At 47.6% G+C, this 27040-nt stretch overlaps 1 protein-coding gene across 4 annotated transcripts; it reads right to left on the bottom strand.

Moving 5' to 3' along the window:
- Positions 1-947: 947 nt before the first annotated feature.
- On the bottom strand, positions 948-22668 carry LOC127605785 (myosin light chain kinase family member 4-like). Of its 4 annotated transcripts, XM_052073559.1 has the most exons (14): positions 22546-22668; positions 18581-18812; positions 9020-9092; positions 8360-8687; positions 8088-8278; positions 7910-8015; positions 6996-7089; positions 6400-6509; positions 6151-6292; positions 4757-4827; positions 4539-4667; positions 4217-4448; positions 3061-3109; positions 948-2982 (listed from the first exon to the last, which is right to left on the bottom strand). In XM_052073559.1, the coding sequence occupies exons 1-13, from the start codon at positions 22608-22610 to the stop codon at positions 3065-3067; spliced, it is 1818 nt and encodes a 605-aa protein (XP_051929519.1). In that variant the 5' UTR covers positions 22611-22668; the 3' UTR covers positions 948-2982; positions 3061-3064. The 4 variants fall into 4 exon arrangements, with proteins under 4 accessions (XP_051929519.1, XP_051929520.1, XP_051929518.1 ...); XM_052073560.1 differs by lacking the exons at positions 18581-18812; positions 22546-22668 and adding an exon at positions 16451-16734; XM_052073558.1 differs by lacking the exons at positions 18581-18812; positions 22546-22668 and adding an exon at positions 11229-11866 and having other exon boundaries at positions 948-2928.
- Positions 22669-27040: the final 4372 nt, after the last annotated feature.

Here is a 27040-nt window from a genome sequence, read left to right on the forward strand (position 1 = left end):
GCAGCATGTGAGTTATAGTCAAGCAGGTGCCAGATTTGGTTTCACTGCAGAAGAGTCCAAGTGGAGAGCCCGTGTGCCTTTTCACATCTTTTCTTGATTGATAAGCTGGTGACGCCCACCCTAGCTCACGCTCAAATATTATTTTCGTAATGTTATTTGGATGCGCTTGTACTATAAAACGACTTTGCTTCCCTCGTTTCGAGCTGCTCAGTGGGAGGGGGAACCGTTATCGTTGGAAAGCATAAAGATCCTACGAAACCAGGGGTGTCCAAAGTTGGTCCTCAAGGGGCCGCTGTCCTGCCTATTTTCCAGCTCTCCCAGGAGCAACACACCTGATTTAAATAATCAGGATTCTTCTATTGCTGATGGGCTGATCATCTGTGGACCCAGAGCTGGACGTGCCTGTACTAAACTGTGCTAAAGAAGTGTCATTCCGCCCCTGTTGTACAACAACCGAAGCAACAGTGACGCCTTGTGGATTGATTTGTGCAATGCAGTCCGAACTACTGGCGCCGCTGTTGTTTTAGCTTTTTTTTATGAATGTGTACTCGTTTCCATATAAAGTTTATATTGATGTTTTTCTTTTAAATCTTTTCAAATTTGGAGCTGGACATGCCTGTACTAAACTGAAAGAAGTGTCACTCCGCCCCTGTCGTACAACAACCGAACCAACAGTGACGCCTTGTGGATTGATTTGTGCAATGCAGTCCGAACTACCGGCGCCGCTGTTGTTTTAGCATTTTTTTAATGAATGTGTACTCGTTTCCATATAAAGTTTATATTGATGTTTTTCTTTTAAATCTTTTCAAATTGTGTGGAAAGATCGTTTCCGGTTCAGAGTTACGAGTCCCGGTTAACGCGAAAGGATCAGAGAGAGAGAGACCGCATTTGATGTCGGTGATCTCCCAAGAGACCTCTTGCGTCGATTTCCGTATATCAATCCACAACACGACACATCAGTGTACTTTATTTGTGCTTTCATTTATACAGTTTCTATTTTCATTCATATAATTACACAAAACAATTGTAACATGAAACAACCATTCCCAATGTCAAAAGCTTTCACAGTTCACAGTGGAACCGCAAACAGTTGTGACATACAGTCCTCTCACATAAAGATGCGATGGTCAAGAATCTCCACAAGCCAAGCAAAACATGATAACAGAAAGAGACATGACTGAGGAGGTGGCATGTCCACCCCCGAATAAGAAACATGCCAAGCCTGAATCAAAAGATCGAATAACAAGAATGAAGGGTACGCCGCTCCCTTTCCACTGATTGCATTCCGGTCAAGACTGTTGACCTGCCCAAAATCTACGCGGCGCACAATCTCGAAGGTTGGACTCCTCCATTTTAACCAACCTCTCACTAAATGTGCAAGAAATGAGAGAAACCAGGGCGCTTCAAGTACAGCCTGGTGTCGAAAGCAGTAAAGAAACCGACATCAAAATCAACAGCAGTCAGCAACATGAAACATTCATAGGTAGTATTGTGTAGTTTGTGTTACGCCTTCATGGAAGGTGAGAATGGGGGGGCTACCTACTCCAGACTGTCAAAGCAAAGGGCATCCAGCGGCGTGAAAGGAAATGGCAAGAAAAGTAGCGTACGTGTGCGATCTGACACCGAGAGATTTTTGTGCAATACGTGTAATGTACAAAACGACGTGTTCAACAAGATCGATGTGTTCAAAGTTATTCACAAAATATAATAATAATAAGACTTGAACATAAAAGAAAGTAACATGTCTTCTCCAAAATATAACTGTTGATGGACAGGAAGTAATAAGTTATTTTGTAACTAAGGGTTGGAGGGGGGAAAAAAAAAGTGCCATGCATGCAAAAAGACAGTAAATCATTTTTTGTCTATCGAACGTGGCGGAATCTAAAACAATCTGTCGTCATCCGTCCGCGTTCATTTTGTCGCTGCAATTAAAATCCTGAATGATACATCCGGTGTGACCCTCCGACGCAAAACCGATCGCAAGTCGGGCGGCCGCGTTTCGTTGACCATGTGAAAATGATCCATTATCACAGTTGTGATTCAAACACCGGAAAAAGAAGTCACGATCAGTGCCCGCTTGGAATTGCTCTGATTTTTTTCCTTCCCTTAATCTCTCGAAAAATTGTGCGGTGACATCTTCATCACCCAAAGTCCAAAAAATTAACCAACCTAAGCAGCTGCTGCTATGCAACCAAAAAAAAAACAAGTCTGGTGTCAACACAAAGTTTTGGGGGTTTCCTTCAGCCTCAGATTTCATTTCAAAAGTTGTCCTTACACGTGTGGACCACCAGGAGGCAGTAATGCAATCCCTGGTGGAGTAAACAAATGCTGGGCAAACGCTGAAAGGTTTTTTTTTCAGAACCAAAAGTGTTTTTTTTTAACAAGATAACAAGATTGTATATGGCTACGAAAATTTGGCATGTCATGTTATGGAAAAAAAAAAGTGGGGGTTGATTATTTCTGGGAATTACACACAGCCATTGCAAAGGAGTCCATTTTTTGGGGAGTACTTGAACGTGACAACATGATAAGATGTCCACCGTGATCACCGCTGTCCCTGCAAGGGTTATATTGACATTTCTTTACCAAATACGATGCGTTCCTGACAATAAAATCCATTTGAGCGCTCCGTTTTGGGCTACAGGGTCCCCCCCCCCCATGTCATATCGGTGCGGTATTTCGACTTCGCTTTTATCTTCTTACACTTTGTACCTCGAATGATAAATTGACCCATTTCTTGTTCCGGTCTCAATGAAGTCGACTACAGATCGGCTGTCCCGAGCGACTGTACCAAGCTAATGCGGTTGGGAAGCTCAGCAGAGAGTCGAGATTCCGTAACCATACAGGTAACAGCGGCATTGGTCCAGTCAGTGTTGGGCGCCGGGGCCCGACATAGTCCGAAGGACTGCTGGCGTCCTCGCAGAGTTTCTGCAGAGGAAAGTGACTTCCTTTTTATTTATTTTTTTGGTTAGGAGACGGCACCTTCAAAAAAAAAAAGGAATGGAAACAAAGCGACTGTTGTCAATTGTCGTCGTGTGCAGAGCAAGAAATGGACCTCACCTCTCTAGGACTCTGGCGAGGGCGGTGCTGTGGGCTGACATTTGTCTTTCTGCAATGAGACAAGGGGTGGGGGGGTGCATTGAATTAGAATTCCGCAACATGTACAGTATCCGCCATGTGTGTCTTTACGGTGGTCGAGGTTGCCTGCACCCGGGCGACCCAACTATTTGTAACCCAATGCTAGCGATCAAATGTCAACGGGCCAAGATTTGATTGCGTTACTATCACTTGGCATCACAAAATTCATGCCTTCATCACATCCATCCATCCATCCATCCATCCATCCATCTTCTACCGCTTATGGGGCCGGGTCGCGGGGGCAACAGCTTTAGCAGGGAAGCCCAGACTTCCCTCTCCCTAGCTACTTCTTCCAGCTCTCCCCGGGGGATCCCGAGACGTTCCCAGGCCAGCTGGGTGACATAGTCTCTCCAGCGTGTCCTGGGTCTTCCTCGGGGTCTCCTCCCGGTGGGACATGCCCGGAATACCTCACCGGGGAGGCGTTCAGGAGGCATCCGAATCAGATGCCCAAGCCACCTCATCTGGCTCCTCTCCATGTGGAGGAGAAGCGGCTCGACTCGGAGACGTTCCCAGAGACGTTCCCAGGCCAGCTGGGTGACATAGTCTCTCCAGCATGTCCTGGGTCTTCCTCTGGGTCTCCTCCCGGTGGGACATGCCCGGAACACCTCACCAGGGAGGCGTTCAGGAGGCATCCGAATCAGATGCCCAAGCCACCTCATCTGGCTTCTCTCGATATGGAGGAGAAGCGGCTCGACTCTGAGCCCCTCCCGGATGACCGAGCTTCTCACCTTATCTCTAAGGGAGAGCCCGGACACCCTGCGGAGAAAACTCATTTCTCCGTCATCACATATCGGCCGGATTACTGTAACGCGCTTGACTTCGGAGTTAGCCAATCCTCCATGAAGCCTCTCCAGTTGGTCCATAATGCTGCCGCTCACCTCTTGACTGGTAATTGATCCATGTACAGCACTTTGTATACTACGGACGTTGCTTTCAAGTGCTCGAGAGACACCGTTGAGACTTGGTTGGGGAATTTGGCAGCCTCCATCGGATGTTTCGGTACTCAATTGGTGTGTGTGTGTGTGCAACTGCTGCACCTGCCCAAAATGTCCACCTAAACCATCTAATTGACTCCTACCTTCACATGTAACTGATAGTGCAGCCTTTGGTCTGCCAGCCAGGGGTGTCTGAGAGCTTCCGTCGCGCTCATCCTCCAGCTTTTGCTCTTGACCAGCAAACGCGTGATGAAGTCTTTGGCCTCTTCCGAAACGTCTGTGAACTCTTCCTCCTCAAAGTTCCACTGACAGGCCAGGATGTTGTTGAGAGTCTCGTTGTCGTCATCCCCGAGGAAAGGAGACAAGCCGCTGAGTCTGAATGGAACGAAGGAGGGAAAAGAAAGACAGAGCGAATTGGCTCGGAAGAAGGAGCCCTGCGAAGAAAAGTCGGCGCCGAGCACTCACAGCATGTAAGTGATGACGCCGAGGCTCCACATGTCTGTCGGGAAGGAAACAAACTCATAGTTGATGACTTCTGGGGCCAAAAACTCGGGCGTTCCGAAGTTGACCTTCAGCTTCTCTCGAGGTTTATACCTGTTGGGGGCATGAATGCAATGTTTTAAACCTTTTGATTAAAATTTTTTTTTTTTTAAATGTCATGAATCAGTCTAGAAAGATCTTACCTCCGGGCGAGACCAAAATCGATTATTTTGATCTTGTTTGTTGCTCTGCTGACACAAAGAATGTTCTCTGGCTGAAAAACAAGAGGAAACACAAAACATATGCTGTCGAAATGACTCCAGACAAAAAAAAACACTTCTCCCACCCCCCCGCAAAGATCAGAAAATGGATGGATAAATATTCACGTAGGAGACTGGACTGGTTCACAAACACGCCCAGAGAATTTAATTTGTGATTTCCTCGCTGGATTTTCTGTTTTAGTGCATTATTTGCGATTTTCTTTGTGCCATCGAAGCTATCATTAATTTACGTTTTCGGAGGCGGTCTTTGAATGCCTCTCGAGCCCAAGGCGAAAGAGAAGGCACATTGTCGGAGAGAGACGTGTCTATTTGTTTGAGAGTTTGAAAGAATGAAGAAAGTGTTCATTTAAAAATTCTGTTTCGGTGCATTATTTTCGATTTTCTTTGTGCCCTCGAAGCTATCATTAATTTACGTTTTCTGAGGCGGCCTTTGAACGCCTCTCGACCCCAAGGCGAAAGAGAAGGCACCTTATCGTAGAGAGACATGTCTGTATTTGTTTGAGAGTTTGAAATAATGAAGAAAGTGTTCATTTAAAAATTCTGTTTCGGTGCATTATTTTCGATTTTCTTTGTGCCATCGAAGCTATCATTAATTTACGTTTTCTGAGGCGGCCTTTGAACGCCTCTCGACCCCAAGGCGAAAGAGAAGGCACCTTATCGGAGAGAGACATGTCTGTATTTGTTTGAGAGTTTGAATGAATGAAAGAAAGTGTTCATTTAAAAATTCTGTTTCGGTGCATTATTTTCGATTTTCTTTGTGCCCTCGAAGCTATCATTAATTTACGTTTTCGGAGGCGGCCTTTGAACGCCTCTCGAGCCCAAGGCGAAAGAGAAGGCACCTTATCGGAGAGAGACGTGTCTGTATTTGTTTGAGAGTTTGAAAGAATGAAGAAAGTGTTCATTTAAAAATTCTGTTTTGGTGCATTATTTTCGATTTTCTTTGTGCCCTCGAAGCTATCATTAATTTACGTTTTCTGAGGCGGTCTTTGAACGCCTCTCCATCCGAGCGCGGAAAAGAAGGCACATTGTCGGAGAGAGACGTGTCTGTATTTGTTGTGTAAGTGTTCATTTAAAAATTCTGTTTCGGTGCATTATTTTCTATTTTCTTTGTGCCATCAAAGCTATCATTAATTTACGTTTTCGGAGGCGGTCTTTGAACGCCTCTCCATCCGAACGTCTATCGCTTTGTTCGCTTATGTGCCTCACTGGTGAGCTTTGAAAAATTAGAACGGCATGCTATGACGAGTTTATCGCCAAATAACCGACGCGGCCTCATGACGTTTTCATCGAAGTAACAAACGATTCCAAATAGTTACCTTGAGGTCGAGATGCAGTATGTACATTCGGTGCATGTATTGCAGTCCCTCGCAGATTTGCCGGATAAACAGCACCGTGTCAAACTCAGTCAGGTTGCAGTTCTCGTCGATGATGCGGTCGAACAGTTCGCCCCCCTCGACGCTGAGGCGCACGCATAGAGAAGAACAAAGCGTGGTTTGCATCGGGGGAGGGGGGGTCGGGGGGGGGGGGGGGTGTCGCGTGAGAGCCATCGCGCAGCGCCGACTTACTACTCCATGACCAGAATGATGTCGTGACGAGACTCAAAGGCCGCGTAGAGCTGGATGAGGTTGCAGTGATTGAGCTGGTTCATCACCTGGATCTCGTTCCTCACCACGTCCTGGAGGGGGGGCGGGGGGGGGGGGTGTAATTCTTGAATCTTTGTTGCGAGCTCAGTCAAATATGCATTTTTCGAATTTCGAAGGACAACACACAAAGACAGTCAGTCTTGAAAGTGACTTTTTTTTTTTTAAAAAAGTAAGCGACACGTTGCTTGAAGTTGTTGTGCTTATGAGCGGGATGTCTGAAATCTCAGAGAAAATGTCTCCTCAAATTCTAGCAATTCAGTATTTGGAGCTCATACTGCTCATACGGAAGCTGCAAGTTGCACATCGTCTCTTTTGTCAATTTCAAAATATATCATCTTTTTTTAATGTGAAAACAATTTGAAGCGCCTTAAGAAATATGTACGCAATAGCGCTATGTATGCAGTACTTTGTGTACTTTGTGTGTTTTTTCTTCTTTCTACCTACATTCTTGCTGCTGGAGGCTGTAAATTTCCCCAGTGTGGGACACATAAAGGATATCTTATCTTATCTTATCTTACCTTTTCCTTCTGGCTCCTGGCCTTAATGATCTTGGCGGCCAACGTTAGGCCAGATGAGTTCTCGATGCACTTGTGGACCTGGCCAAAACGTCCCCTGGTGGAAGAGAGTAGACCGTTAGATAGGTCAGGGGTCACCAACCTCTGTTCGTAGACCGGCAACCTTTTTTTTTCCCCCAAACATTTTCAAATAGACAGTTTTAAATAAAAAAAGCCTGAGGATATTTTTTACCATTCCTTTCAAACAGTTTGATTCAGTAGGATGACAAATGTAGAATATTATAAAATCAACATTTCTAAACTGAACTATGAAGGGAAATGCATTGTTTCTCCTGGAATGTAAACATGGCGAACAAGTCATGTAAAAAAATAATGATAATAATAATAATAATAACAATAATAATAACTAAGGGCGGCCCGGTAGTCCAGTGGTTAGCACGTGGGCTTCACAGTGCAGAGGTACCGGGTTCGATTCCAGCTCCGGCCTCCCTGTGTGGAGTTTGCCTGTTCGCCTGTGTGGGTTTTCTCCGGGTGCTCCGGTTTCCTCCCACATTCCAAAAACATGCGTGGTAGGCTGATTGAACACTCTAAATTGTCCCTTAGGTGTGAGTGTGAGCGCGGGCGATTGTTTGTCTCTGTGCGCCCTGCGATTGGCTGGCAACCGATTCAGGGTGTCCCCCGCCTACTGCCCGGAGACAGCTGAGATAGGCTCCAGCACCCCCCGCGACCCTAGTGAGGATCAAGCGGCTCAGAAGATGAATGAATGAATGAATGAAGTAATTGGTGCGTTGTACTCTAAATTCCAATTGTGTCAGCAATTTGAGAAATTGAATGAAACTCATCTCGGGTTTGAAAGGGAAGATTGAGCGCTGGGGGGGTGGGGGTGGGGGGTTCTCCCAAAATGAAAATAAGCTCACCCTCCCAGGACCTCGTCTCTGTTGATGGAGTAGTAGGCCGCTATTTGATGAGGTTTGGGAGTGACGATGCGATGATCGAAAGGCGCCGACGGCGGAGGACTGGAGTCTGAAAAGATGACAATTAAAACGAGTTTTTGCTGACACTCGGCGTCAAACGCCGGACTTGTCCGCTTCTCACCGATGAGGAATTCCTTCACATCAGACCGCTGGTTGTTTCCCCGTTCGGCCTCCTCGCGGACCGCATCCGAGTCGGCGCGTTCGGTGCTCTCCGTCTCCAACACGACTCCGTCGGCATTCGGATCTTGACCGCCTTCCACTCGACTCTTTTTAAGATCGCAGGCGTCCGCGTCGACACCGACGTCGTCAGAACTGCCGACGCAAGCCGACGTCACTTCTTCATAGACGTCGTTTGCGGAAGCCGCGACGAAAAATGATGACGGTGATAAATACCTCTCGGTTTTAACGATAGGAGTCGTCGTGGCGGTCTGGGAAGAAACGTCTGCTTCTTCCGAGTTACTCCCTTCATCTCGCTCATCGTCGCTCTTCTCTGGATTGAAATCCGCTGAATTGATCTCGAATTCCACCTCTTCGTCAGGGCCCGAGTCGTCAAAGATCTCTTCACTCTCCTTATTGGAATCGTTCAGAATCAAGGCGGACGAGTCGAGATGTCGTCCGTTTTCCCCGTCCTCGGCTTGGTTGTTTCCATGAGAATGGTCGATGTTCTTCTGGTTGAGTTTCGCCACCTGCTCTGGCAGAACCGATCCGCTCAGTGTGTCTTCTGTAGAGAGAGACAAAGACCAAATCACATCTCGGTGCAGTTTGATGTCATTTTGAGAGAAGGTTCTTTTTTTAGGATTGTATGGAATGCGTTGGTTTCTGTTATTAAATCCAATTAAATCCAAATCCAGTCCTTCGTGAAATCTCGGCTAGATTACTGGAACGCACTCGACTTTGGAGTCAGTCTCCAGTCGGTCCCCAACTCACAATTTTAACAATCGTCAAAATAATCATTTTAGTGCCGTAGCACTTTAAAAAAAAGAAGAAAAAAAACTGTCGCCGTTCCCATCGGCAACTTGTCTCCAAAATGCCGCTTGTGAATGATGAGCCTACCTGAAGTTTCCAGGGACCTCCTCTTCTTCTGGGCTTTCGGGTTCAGTTTTCCTTTCTCCTTGTCGTCTTTTCCCTTTTGGAAGGCAGAAACCACAATTGAGCGTGAGCGACCTTGATGCTCTCCATTACCTTAAACTCGGTCCTCCCATCAACATCTAAGTTTCTATTTTTCCAGAAATGTCTGCCACCCGGCACATACATGTGATAAGTCATCCAAAATACGGCACGGGGGCCGTTTGTGGCCCACCATTAATTTTCAGCGGCCTGCAATATGACTTCAAAAAGAAATTAATAAATAAGGCGGAAAAATTTTACATGGGCGGCAAGATGAGATGCCATGACTACTAATCCATCCATCCATCCATCCATCCATCCATCCCTTTTCTGATCCGCTTCTCCCAGTAGGGAGGGTACACCCTGAGCCGGTCGCCAGCCAATCACAGGGCACACATAGACGAACAACCATTTGCGCTCACAATCACAATTGGGGACAACGTAGAGCGTTCAGTCAGCCAGCCAGGGCATGTTTTTGGAATGTGGGAGGAAACCGGAGCACCCGGAGAAAACCCACGCAGGCCCGGGGAGAACATGCAAACTCCACACAGGGAGGCCGGAGCTGGAATCGAACCCGGTACCTCTGCACTGTGAAGCCGACGTGCTAACCAGTTGTGAATATATTCTTTATATATAATTGTACACCAGGTGTCAAACTCCAGGCCCGGGGGCCAGATTTGGCCCGCTACCTCATTTTATGTGGCCCGCAAAAGCAAATTATAGATGTGATTGCTAAAATCTCGACCAAATTCTCATATGTAATAAATAAGAGACGTAAGCATTTTTTTGCGACCAAACCCCTCGTTACAGAAACTTTAAACAATAGTTTTAAAAAAATCTTTTGGGATGTAAATGAACAGTCAATGCTTTGGAGAGACGCTGGGAACTGCGCCCACGACTCCAGCGCAAGCACGAGGAGAACATGCAAAGTCCACCCAAGAATCGTGCCCAGGACCGGCCTTATAACATTTGCCTGCTGCTCCTGTCGTTTCACATCACAAGAAATCCTGCTGTGCGTCATCAATATTCTTAAAGAGCGCAGGTCGGACACCATCCGCTTCCGCTAGAGCCAGTGCTGATAACGACATTTTTAGGCTCAGATAAGAAGTCTGAGTTGAATCATTTACACCCTGCCAGACAAGTGGGGGAAACCACTTAACATGACAAACTATCAGAGTGACCAATCGGGGGAATGATAGGACTAAATATAGATGCGCAAGGAGCCGTGTTGCTCGGCAAACATTCCAAACATTTTACTTCAAAGTCGAAGCTCCCCCATCGCAACGCCGTGGATTCTTTTCGTTCCAAACAAAAGCAGCCCCAATTGCCATATTTTGGTCCACAGATTGGAACGCTGAATCCCAAATGAGGTAGTGAGGCCATAAAATAAACACAAGTCGCTAGAGTGATAGAAATAGAAATGCAAAGTGAACATAAACTCGCAAACTAGGGGGCCAGGAGTTCAAAGCAAAGATGGTGAAGCAGCACATTGGTGTTATGCTGCACACAAATGTAAATGCTTGAAAATCGGGCACTTTTTGCCCCATACCTCTGCCCTAACATCCATTTCTGAAATCATTCATTCATTCATCTTCCGAGCCGCTTGATCCTCACTAGGGTCGCGGGGGGTGCTGGAGCCTATCCCAGCTGTCTTCGGGCAGTAGGCGGGGGACACCCTGAACTAGTTGCCAGCCAATCGCAAGGCACACAGAAACGAACAACCATCCACGCTCACACTCACACCTAGGGACAATTTAGAGTGTCCAATCAGCCTGCCACGCATGTTTTTGGAATGTGGGAGGAAACCGGAGCACCCAGAGAAAACCCACGCAGGCCCGGGGAGAACATGCAAACTCCACACAGGGAGGCCGGAGCTGGAATCGAACCCGGTACCTCTGCACTGTGAAGCCGACGTGCTAACCACTGGGCTACCGGGCTACCCCCATTTCTGAAATCGTGCGAGATAATTAATGGAAACAAGGACTCGCTAACAAAAATAAATAATCCACGCCAGTTGTTTTTGCTGCAATATTACCCGCTATAAAAAATGCGGTGCGATGTTTTCAAGGGTACTCTCAGACGTTCAGACCGAATATTTTGCATCGACTGCGGCGCAAATGCCCCCCCTTTGCGATACAAGGAGGCCGAGGCTCACCTTGGGTTTGAAAGGGCTGGCGGGCTTTTTAAAGAGAAGCCTCATCAGCCGGGAGCTCTTCACCACGTCGCCGATGAAGCCGATCACCTGCTGGGTGCCCTCCGCCACTTTTTCCAGCGCGTCCAGCCTGCGGCCCTGACTGTCCATTTGCTCGCCGACCCTCTCCGCCGCCCCCAACAACTGCCCGCACACCAGCGCGACTTGGGAGCCGTCTCCCGCACGGGCGTCAGCATCGCGGGGAGCCTCCTCGCTCATCGACGCCCGGCTTCGCTCCATCCCTCTCACGTCGCGTGACAAAGCGTCCAGTCGGGTGAGGACGGCCTGCTGCACGCCGAGCAAACTCTCCATCTGGCAGGCCAACGAGTCGATGCGGCTCTCGATGCGGCGCAGCGAAGCGACGTGGTGGCAGGGGGAAGCGCAAGTAGCCGCCGGGCACTTGTCTAATCCGTTGAGCGAGAGCTTTCTGCCAGCGGGCTTCTGACCGTGAAGCGGCTTGGGATCATACATTCTGGCTAAAGAGTTGACCAAGCTGGAGCTCATGACTGATTTGTGATTGAACTCTTCCCAGGAAGAAAACAGAAGCACTCATCGATGAGCTCCTGTCAGTCATTCAGGCCATAAAAAAATGAGCGGACACTTCTCAGCGAGAGAAAAGACAATGGAGGAAGAAAAACGAGCTGCCCCCACAAAACAACACTTCGGCCGTTGACTTTTAACGAGCGCCACTGGCTCGCCTCCAAATGAAGGTGCGGCCCCCTGCGGACGTCAGGGAGAGGGTGGCCAGTGATAGCTGGAGTGGCCACTCGGGGATCGATGGGGGAGGGGGGGGGGGCTTACGGGGGGGGGGGGGGGAGGGGGTTGCTGGAGAGGATTGCTCACTGGCATTTGAGATGCCTCAAAGCCCTTCGCTTAGGTGTTAGAATCTCGGGAATCCGGCACTGACACGCCAGCGCACTGTACACGCGAGTCCAACAAACAAATACGAGCGGCGAAAAACAACACCTCCGTGCGAACACAACTCGATGGAAATCTGAATCCACCGCACGTTCAAAGTTCATGAACAGAAAAAGGGCCATCAGGGGGCGCAAGTGAGTACCTCCATCGGCAACTCGGAGCGTATTTCTCAGCCAAAAACGCTTCCTTCCATCATTCAAGTTCTCAAGCAGGAAAGTCACGCGTCGTATTGTGACGACGAGTTTTTGGAAACACTCATTTCTTTTGAAATGTTCTCCACTGAAACCTGAGAGTTGTTTATACAGAGAGAGATGGGAACCTTGACCCCATTAGTGGTGGCAGAATACAAGGGACGAACTCACACACACACACGCGCACACTCACACAATTTTTGAAGACACACTGGCCTCAACAACGTTTCCAGTTCTCAGTATTCGAGATGTGACAAAGCCCTTGATGCCGAAACTGGCACTCATCTGCCTGCAATGGAAAAAAAAAAAAATTTGATCCGTCCGTCTTTTGCGTTCCCGGTACTGACATGTTGTGAGCTGACAATTAATTTAAAAACAAAAACCCCAAACAAACGGATTTTCGCAATTTGCCGACCGCCCATATATCAACACCATATATCAAAATGAGACGAGACCATCGTAATGGAGATGTGCCAGGTACGTGGTCATGGAAAGAAAGTAACACTTGCTTAATCTCTCTGGCTGCTCCTGCTTTTATTTTATCAGTATAACGCAATGTGTCACCGCCGACTGAGGACAAGTCGGTATCGCCGCGGCTCGGCGGACTTTGATAAGCGCGCGACTTTTTCCACCACGGACACTGAAAATGTCCTTTAATACATCCGAGGTGCGATATCGGTTAAAGTGAGTGAACGTGCGTATCGTGTAAGTAGATATGAGCGCGCGGGTGTAATTAGTCGCCGCCTGTGAATAAATTGCATAAGGTGCTCAAGTATGCGTCGGGACTTTAAAATAGACCGCCGCAGAGCAACTTCAACCAAGTTCGAGAGTTTGTTGCTTGCTGTCAGTGTTGTGTAACTGGATGACAACTGGGCCTGATTGAAGGAGGATTGTGGATCAATGACGACCTTGCCGCGCCACAAAATCCTACTGCCGAAAAACCTTCACACGCACACCCAGCTCTGTCGAGCATCCAATGTCATTATATTATTAACGCACAAACTGGTAAATGTGAACTCTAACTAGCAATGCCACAAAGATATACGTTTAAATCTTTGAAGACAACCGCAGGAATTGGGAGCCTGGAAAAATAATTCGCTTTAATTTTTTTTTTTAAATCTTCTATCTCTACCTGCATAGGTTTGTAATGGGGTACGCATCCAAAGTTGTCGTTCAAGGTTGTGTGGAGTACTGCTTTGCTACCACCAGATGTCAGTAAAAACTAAAATACTTGACATGCTGTTGATGTTCAATTGGACACATGATACAAAAGACTGCCGAAAAGAACGCACACACACACACACACACACACACACACACACGCACACACAGGCACGAACATAAGTTAAGTCAAGTTAGTTTTATTGTCAAATATGCTCTATGTGTAACATACAGCACAGATGAAATGACTTTCCTCTCTCAACCAGAGTGCAAACATGTAGTGCAGTGAAACCCGCACAGCTAAAAATAATGGCAGCGACCTGAACTGCATAAAATACATACAGACATAAATAAATAGGTTTCGCTAGCTCACATAGCATGAATGCTATTATTTTATTCCCATAATCAATCTTTACTGCCTAAGTACGTAAAAAAACAAACAAGACAACTGCTCACTGAATAATGTGCGGTCATCAATTCACGGATTCGTGGAAGCTCAATAAGTGTTTTTATGAACAGATTAGATGGGCAACTACAGCGAAACGGCCCGAGCGTTCAAGCTGCCGTCAATCGAACTCACTGGCGTAAAACATTCATTCATTCATTCATCTTCCTAACCGCTTGATCCTCACTAGGGTCGCGGGGGGTGCTGGAGCCTATCCCAGCCGTCTCCGGGCAGTAGGCGGGGGACACCCTGAATCGGTTGCCAGCCAATCGCAGGGCACACAGAAACGAACAACCATTCGCACTCACACTCACACCTAGGGACAATTTCGAGTGTTCAATCAGCCTGCCACGGATGTCTTTGGAATGTGGGAGGAAACCGGAGCACCCGGAGAAAACCCACGCAGTCCCGGGGAGAACATGCAAACTCCACACAGGGAGGCCGGAGCTGGAATCGAACCCGGTACCTCTGCACTGTGAAGCCGACGTGCTAACCACTGGACTACCAATCAGCACTAATCATTCATAAATCTGATAGCACCTTCTAGTGGAGAATGTGAGAATAATCATTTTCAGCCTCATCGTATGTAATGGATTAAAAAGTTATACAAGTGACATCATGTGAGTGACGAGGCGGCGGCGCAACCGAATTTCACAGAAAGGAATCAAATGAGCAGCAAAACACCGACTGGGATCTTATTTGAGTTTATACGTTTGAATGACAGCAAAATGAATCCGTCTGTCACCTCGGAATATTACTGAATGGGTGGTAGTGAGTGAGACTATATTTCGGACGAGGAACTGTATGTGCTGGCTACTTGTACAGGACATAGGTCAAAATTATCCTGGCATCTTAAGTTTCTTGACATGTCAAAGTCCCTCCACCCCCCCCCCCCCCCCCCATCCCCACTCTCACGAGGATATTTTTTGATCTGCTGACAGGTCCGACTGATTAAAATTCATTAGGCTCTCTCGAAGAACTGGATGAGCTCGTTTAATTCTGGGCATCAAATGATCAATAAGCATTAATAAGTATTTAATAGGGCCCGGTAGTCCAGTGGTTAGCACGTCGGCTTCACAGTGCAGAGGTACCGGGTTCGATTCCAGCTCCGGCCTCCCTGTGTGGAGTTTGCATGTTCTCCCCGGGCCTGCGTGGGTTTTCTCCGGGTACTCCGGTTTCCTCCCACATTCCAAAAATATGCATGGCAGGCTGATTGAACACTCTAAATTGTCCCTAGGTGTGAGTGTGAGTACGCATGGTTGTTCGTCTCTGTGTGCCCTGCGATTGGCTGGCAACCGATTCAGGGTGTCCCCCGCCTACTGCCCGGAGACGGCTGGGATGGGCTCCAGCACCCCCCGCGACCCTAGTGAGGATCAAGCGGTTAGGAAGATGAATGAATGAATGAAAGTATTTAATAGACCCAAAGCACGGTTGAATTGTGATGTGTTCTGAGGCCTTGCTTGTGAACGTTTTCAGGATGCATCAGCATTGTGGTGGTAATGAGTTATTCAAACCACCGAAAACGGACACGAGTCAACAACCCAGAGGGGAGTCAAGTGCAAAGAGTGCATTCCCAGAGAGAAGAGCCCGTCTTCCTCTCGCTCCCTTTCCCAGCAGCTCCATCCACATCAACCTTCTAACGACATCCACCGCGGTCCGCTTCCTCCTACCAGAGACTCTGTATCACCTAACACCCCTGACACTTTCCTCCACCCGTTCCACCCTGCGTAAATCCACTTTTTCACATCCTTACCACACTCATGGTTGATCTGGAGTGTTGAGCTGAAGCATTTCAAGTCCTCCACCCTCACCATTTCTTTTCCTTGTAGCCTCACTTTTCCCTCTCCACCCCTCTAACGATCTATTCTGTCTTCCGCTAATCTTCATTTCTCTCCTCTCCGGCGCATGCCTCCACTTTTCTAAATGTCTCTAAATGTTTCTAAAACAAACATAATGCTCCGTGGGGGTCCCAGTCTTCACCCCTCTGTCAGCCTATCCATCACTATTGCAAAGAGAAAGGGGCTTAGAACAGATCCCTGATACAGTCTCTCTCCGGGTACTCTTCAGTGAATGTGCCGCTACATGAACAAGGCGGGCCTGAACTCATCTTCATGGGTGACAATGCTCCAGCACATTGAGGTCGCATCATCAGGGAACGGCTGTTGGAGATTTTCGCCACACCCGAATCCTATTGTGGGAAACAGCCTAGTCACTGTGGAGACCCTCGAAATTAATGCTTTGAGCGCTCAAGATGTCGTCTTGGCAGAAGATCATGTGATGCATTTTATCACCTCTGAGCTGGTTGTGACAGGCCTGCAGTGGGTCTCCCATTTGAGACCTCCTTGTAAGTCTTTGGCCAGCTCAGTGCAACGATACACCATGTTTAATGCAAGAAACCCTCGTCTGAACCTCATACGTGGTTTCGCCGGTGAACGCAGATGACACCGTAGAAACTGATCCGTTTCTTTTACCTGTACGTCAGCTGTGGGGGTCCTCCGATTCTTTTGGATGGCAAATAATTTCCACAGCCGTCGCCACGTGAGGAAAGTGGCCGCCAGGCACACGCTTCCTAATAGCCATAAATCTTTATCCCATAGGAAGGTCTCCATGATGGAATGCTTCCAGTTCCTGGACCTGCCGTCCTACATGGACTGCAGAACTCTCGGATGTCCGCCCTGAGCTGCAGGCGGCGGACAATAAATTGCTGACATGAGGCTTGAATGCAGGCTTCCAGGAGCAATAAAAGTGTCTGAATTCCAAATGTGTCTCGCGCACAACGGACTCGGTCAAGAACAAGAGGTAGCCCACCCACCTACCTCTCGTTCCCACCCACCCAACTACCCACTCACCCTCTCGCCGGCTTCCTCACTACCTCCCACTGTCCGGCCTAAAAGGAGAAGGCGCTGTCTGTGAGACGGGAACGGGACAGGTGGTGTTCAGTTCAGGGTGTCAAGCAAATCAGATGCCTGCTATCCTTTAACGTCAGACGCAGCACTTTATACTTGCGTGCCTGCTCCAAAATATATTTATCAAGCAGTGGTTCGGACCCTCCTTTCCCACAGTAAGGGCAAATGGAACATATACAGTCAAACACCCTCCACATAATAAGTAACCAAATGTGTGTGTGTGTACAGTTGCTAAACGTGACATTTTACAGTATGAGGAATTGTTCGCGAATAGATTTAAAATAAGGCAATATATTTTATTATCTATTTGGCAACACAATGATGCTGTAAAGAAAGACTTGAGAAAAAGCCATTCATACAAACGCAAAAAAAAAAAAATCTTATTTTCCTCAATGTATCAGCATCAACCCAGAACAATGAGTCCTTTTGAGGATATATTCTAATTAATATCTCAGAACAACAAGAGGAAAACATGTGTTTAAAAGAGAAAAGAAAAAAATGAAACGTAATGTTTCCTCAGTCATCGCCGTGTTGGAAATCACGTGTGCGTGTGCTCGTGGGTTTCAGTGGGGCCCCCATTCAAAACATTTTTTCAGTCCTACAGCGCCCTCAAGTGGACGTTTTTCATTCGTGCAGGGCTTTTGTGCTTCCGGGTTTCGGGTGCCAGAAGGAGACGGCCGGAAAGTAATCTAATGTCCGCACAAGTATTTCAAGCTATCAGAAAAGCTTTACTTGTCGCTCAGAAACAATACAAGCCATCGTAAATGGAAATATCAATGATATCACTGCGAGCGTGAACGTAGGAGTTGCCCTAGTAACCCGGTAGCGGCTGTTTACGGCATGTCCAACTACTGTCGTAAAATCCAGTGCATGTAGTCGTTACAGTAGAGCGGTCCAAACTCTTTCGTTCGAGGGTCGCATATTGAAAAACGGAAGGATGAAAGGGCCACTTTAAAATGTGTCAAATTTTTGAGCCAGTCAAGGAAGCACTTTGATATTGTTTGTATTGTTCTTTGGATTTCTGTTAAAGGTGTTAAGACAAATAGTGGAGGATCTTTCCACGTTTCTGGAGTGGCCAACAGCTTTGCACTTAACAGTAGTCGAATCCCATCGCCACATTCAGAAAAAATGTGGCGATGTGGCGCCCCCCCCCCACCCCCAAAAAAAATTAAACTATAGTTACATGAGGATCATTCATGCGATGTCTTCATAAATCAGCCATAGAGCACAAAGTGGAAGAAACAATTTTGGCCACTAATATTGAATTATCCTTACTCACGACAGTGTTTTGAAGATAAATTGTGTCGATCTTTGAATCATCAATGGTTTATTTTTATCTTCGAATACTGTATGGCAAAACAGGACACCCTCCCTACGACTGCCTAACTTCACCTTTTTTTAACTAACCTTATGGCCCATATCAAATGTCATTTTTAGTATTATGTATTTTTGGGGGGTCATGTCGCAGTCCGATGCAAAATGGATGGTGGGCAACAAGTGGCCCCCGGGCCGTGTTTTAGACACCACCACCTTACAGCGTATGACAACGGCTATCTTTCCCTTTCTCAGGCTCCCCTGCTGACGTAAGGAGCTGGTCCTATGTCCCTCTACCATACCTGCCTTCCATGAAGGATTTATTTAAAAAAAAAAGAAAAAAAAAACAGCAAGCAGTGTTACGCGGTGCTTGTTGCCTACCTCCAATTCCATGTGTTTCAGTTCCCAGAAGCAGCGCATGGTCCCCACCTTCTCCAGGTGTTTGTAGAAGGCCAGCCGGCCGAAACGAAGGCTGTTGCTGCGGTTGCGGATGGCCTTCAGCCCTTCCATCTTCTCAACAATGGGGGACATGGGTATCGGCGGAGGGACTGCTGTCGGCGGTATTTTGCCATTCTTCATTGCAGACTCGTGACACGTTCTCTTTGTGTCCGACCTGCAAGAATAGCAACAAACCGCGTTTCAAAACATCCACCACGAAGGACTTCAGAAGGGACGCAGTCGTCATATTTCTGCAATCGTCTCCGACTAAACCACGATGCCAAACCCTTTTCAAAACGGAACTTTTTCCAGACTGTTTTTAAGATAAGATAAGATAAGAAAAACCTTTATTAGTCTCACAATGGAGAAATTCCCAATTCACAGCAGCAAAGTTATGAAAGTAAGAAGTAGAACAACAAAATATAGGAGCTGCTGGAAAGGCAGCCACTCTCGCGGCGCCATTTTGAAGTCAAAATAACAAAAATAACACAAGACAACACATAGGACACAGACAGTCGTGCAATCTTCACCACTTTTCTGCATACACTTTGTTGTCTGAAGCAGTTGGAGATGAAAGAGGAGAGGATCAAAGTGTCCTTTCTCCAGTGGATCGGAGACGTCATGCTGAAAATGTGCACACGTCTGCTACAAGCTAAGTTTTGAAAGCAAACACGAAGCTGTAGCATCCATTGACGAAAAGAGATGAGTTCACTTCTCCTGTCCCACGTAATCCGCTTCAAACTCCAAGCCGCGACTCCCAGCATTTGTGGGTCTTTCTAGATTTTTTTTTCTAGATTTGTGATTTATTTGAAGTAGATTGGTTAGAAAAGCGAACATGAAGCCATTGTCTTGTCATCATCTGATCGATATTGAATACGGGAGTTGCTACGAAGAAAGAAAAAATGGCATTTTAGTATGCGTGTCAATATCCCGATGAGAATGAGTCGATCAAAGAGCGTCGATATGTAAAACGGCATTCTTCCGCTCAGTGCCACCGTGTCAAAGGATTACTGGCAAATCCTTCTTTGTCATCTCCGCGCCGTCCTTTTGCCAAATGCTTTGAGCCATTCCACCGACGGGGGGGAAGCGGCATCGCATCCAAACGGGATGACCGATGAGATATCGAAATCCTCCCTGACGCCCGCATGAGACAGCTGGCTTTGTGCTCTACCTGCGTTGAGCCACTTTGGGTTGGGGGCCCCCGGGGGGGGGAGGGGGGGGGGGTGTCATATAAGCTTACCGAGGATATTTTTACCCCGAGAATGTCCATGTCCTGCCTGTGCTTTACAATTAGACCGTCTGTAGTTTCACAACAGTGAGCGTGCATGTGTGTGACTGAGTGAGTGGATTGCGGACTGTCTGGAGCAAAGCGGGGGGTGTCCTCGAGCTCCTGGGGGGGGGGGGGTGTTCTCGGGGCTAGGATTTCAACTCTAAAAGCAAAAGGGTGCAGGCCTGAAGTGGACAGCTGGGAGTGCGCCGACAGCCGGCTCTTTAACTTGGATGATTTACGACGCGGCTTCCACAAAAAGGTGAAGACATGGTGGACGAATAAAGGATATCTTATCTTATCTTAACTTTGTTTGTGTACCATTATGCCGGATTCCTTTCCATTGCCAGCGCGCAGCATATTCGACACACACACACATTCTATCCGAGCCGCTTTATATTCAGGAGGGCGGCGGCGGCTGTGCCGGAGCCTCTCCCAGCTGTCTTTAGGCAGCAGGCGGGGTACACACCCCTCAAGCTGGCTGCCAGCCAATTGCAGGGCACGCATACATAAACGACCATTCGCACTCATAATCACACCATTTGAGAGTGTTCAATTTGGTAGTCTGCCATGCGTGTTTTTGGAACGTGGAAGGAAACCGAAGTACCCGGAGAAAAGCCACACAGGCACGGCGAGAATATGCAAACACCACACATGGAAGGTCTAAGCCAGAATTCAACAACCCTGCACTTCTGCACTCTGAGGCGGACGTGCTAACCAGTTAGCATCGGGCCGCTATATTTTTTTTATTTAGATATCTTCAGAGCCGCTTGATCCTCACTAGGGTCGCGGGGGGTGCTGGAGCCTATCCCAGCCGTATTCGGGCAGTAGGCGGGGGACACCCTGAATCGGTTGCCAGCCAATCGCAGGGCACACAGAAACGAACAACCATTCGCACTCACACTCACACCTAGGGACAATTTAGAGCGTCCAATCAGCCTGCCACGTATGTTTTTGGAATGTGGGAGGAAACCGAAGTACCCGGAGAAAAGCCACGCAGGCACGGCGAGAATATGCAAACACCACGCATGGAAGGTCTAAGCCAGAATTCAACAACCCTGCACCTCTGCACTCTGAGGTGGACGTGCTAACCAGTTAGCATCGGGCCGCTATATTTTTTTTATTTAGATATCTTCCGAGCCGCTTGATCCTCACTAGGGTTGCGGGGGGTGGAGCCTGCCACGCATGTTTTTGGAATGTGTGAGGAAACCGGAGCACCCGGAGAAAACCCACGCAGGCCCGGGGAGAACATGCAAACTCCACACAGGGAGGCCGGAGCTGGAATCGAACCCGGTACCTCTGCACTATGAAGCCGACATGCTAACCACTGGACTACCGGGCCGCTACTACACAACTTGTGAATTCAAATCTAATATGTCATATTCCAGAAGATAAAATATTTAGGATTAAAAGAACAACTCCATTTCTCCTCAAAACGCTCTCTGGAATTCAATTTTAGAAGGAAAAATATGCGCTTTTTTTTTTAAAAAGACTCACTTGAGAGTGTCTGAAAACGCGAGAAAGACGCTCCGTTAGCAACACTGCGCCAAAGGGGTACATCTGGGTCCGCCTCACCCTGCCCCCTTTTTTTTTTTTTTCACCCAGAGGCGTCTGCTGTCCTTGTTTTGAAGTCGCATGGAAACAGCGAGCAAAGCCCGTAAACCATCGGAATGCGGCCGAGGTGTTGGCGCGCATGCGCGCACGCATAGAATAGAAGACGGCATCATCGCTCAATTTGTTTGGTGCCGCTCAGATTGGACGAGGAAAATAAAAAGAAAAGGGGGGCCGACATCCCGAAGCGTTGAGTGTGACAGCACATCAAATGAATTGCCGCAAAAAATAAACACGCCGCCCGGCTGATACGATGAGACCAAGTTATCGAGAAAATGTCTTAACTTGTCGTCGGCCCCCCCCCGAATTAGACCGGCCCCCTCGACTTCAGCTCGCGGCCAATTAAGCGCCGCTCAGCATGTTGTCGCCATTTCTCTGCGCAGAATTCATGGCACAAAGCCCGACCGGCCGCCGTTTCGGCGCACGGCGACCCCATGCAAGCTTTTTGGAGAAACGACCGAAACTTGTCGTCCTTCGAGGCATGTACACGGACGCACTTGCATTCGCACGTTTGTGTCTCGGCTGACATTTTCAGCGCCCGCAGCCGCTCCGGTCCCTCACACCGTCGCAACTGGGCGAGATAGTGTAACTGTAGAACTTCCACTCGATCATTCTGCTTTTTTCCCTGTCGTCAAGAACAAATCTTATTTTAGGAAGCAGCAGATCAATCTCGATTATTATTATTATTATTATTATTATTATTATTTTCGTCTTTCTGGCATTTGATTTCCGACCAACTTTCATAAATACTCAATGTCAACAAAAGCAAGCAAGCAAAAATTCTCACGCTACTTGATGAGTAGGTGTCAATAATGTAAAAAAGGTGCGCCGAGTGGCTTATGCGCGGGTCACGAATCTCTCAGGCATAAGGGTGCGAGAATTTTATGCCTGTGTACTTTTGTACTTTTGCGTTTCTGCACAAGCCATGCTCATTTGGGCCTTCTCAGTTCCATTGAGAAGGCCCAAAATAAACCGCGGCGGCTTCAACGCACTCGCATCCTTTTGCGCTTATTAAAAAAAACGGACTCACCCGTCATAGCTGGGAACGTCGGCAATGACCAAAATCTTCTTCTCGTTTCTTCCCGTGCTTCTCATGGATCCGACCGAGGCTCTCTGGCCGGCTTTGCTGTCGTCCTGTGGAAAGGAAAAAAAAAAAAAAGGGGGGGGGGGGGGGTTCCTTCGCCTGCTGGAGTTCGAGCTTCGAGCCTTTGTTCCGGTGCGTCCGCGTATCCCAAAGTCGATCGTGGCACTGCAGAGGGAGCCACAGAGGGCCAAGGGATAAGCACCGGGGGGTGGGGGGGGGGGCGGTGAGAGGGATGCAAGGGGGTGGGGGTTGGTGGAGGCTGGGTGCTGTGTCTGTGTATGGCAGATGAGAGGACGCGGGGCAGGTGAAGGCGGAGTAGGGTGGGGGGTCGTGGGGGGGGGGGGCAGTCTGCTCATGGATCTGAGGGCCGCAAGTAGGCAGAGTGCGGAGGAAGTGTTCCAGGGAATGCGCCTTATTATAAAGGAGCGTGTGGAATGCCGCGGCACTGCCGCCATGTGTCCCTGCGACTGCACGCACACACACTGAGAGGGGCAGTGTGATCGATAGACGCTTTGCTTTACTTCGCTTGGTTTTAAAAAAAAAAAAAAATTGTAAAGTTGATCCCGCCTTCCTTCTCACACGTCATCTCACTGCCGTGGCCTCTTGGGACTCTAATCTGACTTTTGGAATAGCCAAGAACTCGTTCCTAAAATAGCAGCAAAATCCAGAGATGATCCTCATAAATTCCTCGCTTCACGCCACGGCAAAGGACTCTTGACTGAAAAGGCACCGGTCAACTATCGACACGCAGGCACAATAAACAGGATTAAAGAAAATAATTGGGAACGTTGATTAACTGGCAAACAAAAATATGAAATTGACCAAATTCTTAGCAAACATCGATAGAAGTTAAAATCGCTTTGCTCTCAGATCGGATCACTGAAAACTCGTAGATGTCAAAGTCAAGGACCAGAGACCCGCATCTCCTTCTAATCTGCAAGATTTGTCTGTATGTTTACTTCCAAAATAAAACTTATTGGAAACTTATTGGTTGAATTCCTCACCAGCGTCCATCTTCCTGCTCAAAGTCACTGGCGCCCTCCCTCCTCGGTGGTCTTCTGACCTCACAACGTCTTCCATGTGCTAATTGGCTCCAACGGAGCCTGTTGCCGTTGGGTTTAAAAGCGCTTTACATCCGCCCCACAGCGTCGCCGTGGACCAAATGTTCATGGTCAACACTTGCTATATTTAGCTTCTCCGCACTGAGATTTGGGCCTGCAGAGACCTTTAGAGGGGCAGGTGCTCAAAGTTCATGGAAAGACATCGAACCCTAACCCTGCAATTGATGGCACGTTTCTATGGAGCTACAGGAAGAAGAACGCAGCTGTGTAGATGGACACACGGTGAGGCGGCATCGAAGACCACACCGGTCGCTTCTCTCAGCGGTATTGATGGGCAAAGTGAAGCCTCATGAACCAATGAGACATTACCTCTCACGTATCTGGTTCATTATCCGATGGTTCTTTCATATTTGCTCTTTAAGGCCCCCTAATGCACAGTCAGCTGTATTGCACTTTGTAGATGAGACGATAGCTTGTCATGTCGCTTCACTCCAAATTCCGACTGTGTCTTGATGTTTTAGTCAACGAATCCGAACACTCTGTACACATAACACTGCGACTAAAACTGAATGACTCAATCTCGAGTGTTTATCCACGGACAACTGAATTCATTTTGTGACTGACTATATATGAACTTTCTCTCTCTGGGTTTATAGATGAATGAATGGGATAACTACCTGAACGAAAAACAAATTGAATTTAATAATACGGCGTCTTCAATGACGAGGCAGACACACGCGTTTTCAATTTTATACTTTTGACTGTGAGTTCCACCGATAGCAACGAGGGGGAGGAGCCTGAACTTAAACATGCTCCAAACATAACACGCATGCGCAGTCGATGGCAATGCGAGGTACGGGAAGTCAATGTATCCAAAATACATACAAACACTGTATACTGTAGCGGTTAATCCTCGACAAATAGCTAATTCAGGATTGGTCACTCGCAAAACAATTTCCCTCACAATCTTTCTCGAAACAAAATCAATGTTCTCTCTCTCTCTATGTCTCTCTGAACACCTCCACTCTGAGTCGCTAGGCGTTGTCGCCAGTTTCACACTGTGACAACCTTGTGCACGTCATCGGGGAATGCAAGTCACGTGAACTTTTCCGCTGGACATGCATCGCCCCCAAAGGTGGTTTGACTTCCTCGGTCAGGTGACCTTTTTTTTCCGTTCGACCGGCAGAGCCCCAAACTAGACGTCAGTTCCCTGTGGTCACGTGACAACGTCACTGACCTGTTCCTCGAAAGGAGAAGCGACCCCTTGCAAAAGATGCGCAGTTAGTTGGTAAGTTGTGGGCTCTATTTCTCATATACCGAAACCATTGCACATCACCTTCCAGTCATGACCCCTGACAATCAGCGTCACTCGATTGTTTTAGTGGTCAAAGAAAACAATTCACATGTGCTGTTGGTGGTGGTTTCGGTCTCAAAATAATATATAAAAAATATGTATATAATTTCTCCTCTCTGCCATATATCACAAAAGTACCTTGTCCAATGAGTTATGTCGTCTGCAATGTTTCTGTGAGGTGTTTCACACTCTTGTTCCCTTTTACGTTCGAGTCTCCGCAAAGCCCCGCTGAACTGGATAAAACTTGGCGGCTTTATTTCATTCGTGTTGTTAATACACTGACTGTTTATATAGTAGTAGTCTAGTAGTGGTATTCTATTTAATCATATCACAGAAACAGGAAGGACAGGTCAGCTCATCAACTTTGGCTTTGCGCTGCTCGCCATCGTTGTTGTGGAACAATGTCCTCATCGCCTGTTTATTTTGCCCGTCCTTTTTTTTTCCACAACATCGCCTTATTGATCCAAAAATGTTTCCCTATGTGCCCTCTCATGTCTCAGCTGCCTCAGCTATGTGGCCGGGCTTTAGGGGATAACGCCTCGTGTTTGTTTTGTAATTTGCCCCCCTCCCGGGGGAAGCAGATGGCATACGGTCCGCCACTGTTTCTCACAGTAGAGAACTGTTGGAAGGCGCATATCCTGCACGACAAAGTCAATTAAACGTGAAAAATTAGTGCACAAACTCACACAACCATACCTCAGCCCAGTCTTACTATAGAGCTGCTGGTGCCAACTTGGCGCATTGTTATCTCACTCATTGGAAAGAAAAAAAAAAGTTGATAAGGGAGCCTCCCTCTGAACATTCCAAAAACAGAAGCGTCCTGCTGTTCTATTCTAGGTGAGCAAAGACTTTATGATCCCAACAGGAATTGTATCCTGAATGAGTTAAAAGTACATTATTGGGAGAGCAAGGAAATGAAAACACATTTGCTGATGTGAGAAGAGCTTGAAGCAGTTTGCGACAAGCTAAACATTCATGCACAGCGCACACTTGTTTAATCTTGAATTATGGGTTGTGTCATTAAAGTCTTAAAGGAGTTACTTTGTAACCACTGGAAATTTTGAATCGGATTGAATGGCCATGATGTGTGGGGTCCCTCAAGGGTCCATTCTTGGACTCCTTCTGTTCAGTCTGTATATGTTAACTTTTTGTCAGTGGCTTCAAAACACTAGCTATGGGTCGTGACCGAAAGAACGAGATCCCGGATACAAGCGGCCGAAATGAGTTTTCTCCGCAGGGTGTCCGGGCTCTCCCTTAGAGATAAGGTGAGAAGCTCGGTCATCCGGGAGGGGCTCAGAGTCGAGCCGCTTCTCCTCCACATCGAGAGGAGCCAGATGAGGTGGCTTGGGCATCTGATTCGGATGCCTCCTGAACGCCTCCCTGGTGAGGTGTTCCGGGCATGTCCCACCGGGAGGAGACCCCGAGGAAGACCCAGGACACGCTGGAGAGACTATGTCACCCAGCTGGCCTGGGAACGCCTCGGGATCCCCCGGGGAGAGCTGTAAGAAGTAGCTAGGGAGAGGGAAGTCTGGGCTTCCCTGCTAAAGCTGTTGCCCCCGCGACCCGGCCCCGGATAAGCGGTAGAAGATGGATGGATGGATGGATGGCTTCAAAACGCAAACGATGGCTATCAAAACTATGCAGATGGCACACGGATAAATTTTTCAACATTGCCGCATCACATCAGTTCCAATTAATATCCGGTTGAATTTCCTTCAGCTAAGCTAAAACAAAATGGCAGTCGTGGTTTTGGACTTTCAGGAGATCAATCGGTTAAAAAAGCCTTTCACCAGCTGAAAAACATCACCAGACTGAAAGGTTGCATGGTGCGAGCAAACCAGGAGAAACGTATCTGGTTGGAAAAATAACATCTTTATCAATAAAGTTGTATCGGGCAACCCGTATGGGAACGTCCTCCAAATAAATGCTGCCGTGCTGCTGTACATTTTGTATCCTCATCTGAACTGCCGCAGTGTGAGGTTGGGCGGCCATGTTGCTGGTCCACGTGTTGCCAGTATGCTAAATG

The sequence above is a fragment of the Hippocampus zosterae genome, chromosome 8, assembly GCF_025434085.1.
Source record: "Hippocampus zosterae strain Florida chromosome 8, ASM2543408v3, whole genome shotgun sequence".
Lineage (NCBI taxonomy): Eukaryota > Metazoa > Chordata > Actinopteri > Syngnathiformes > Syngnathidae > Hippocampus > Hippocampus zosterae.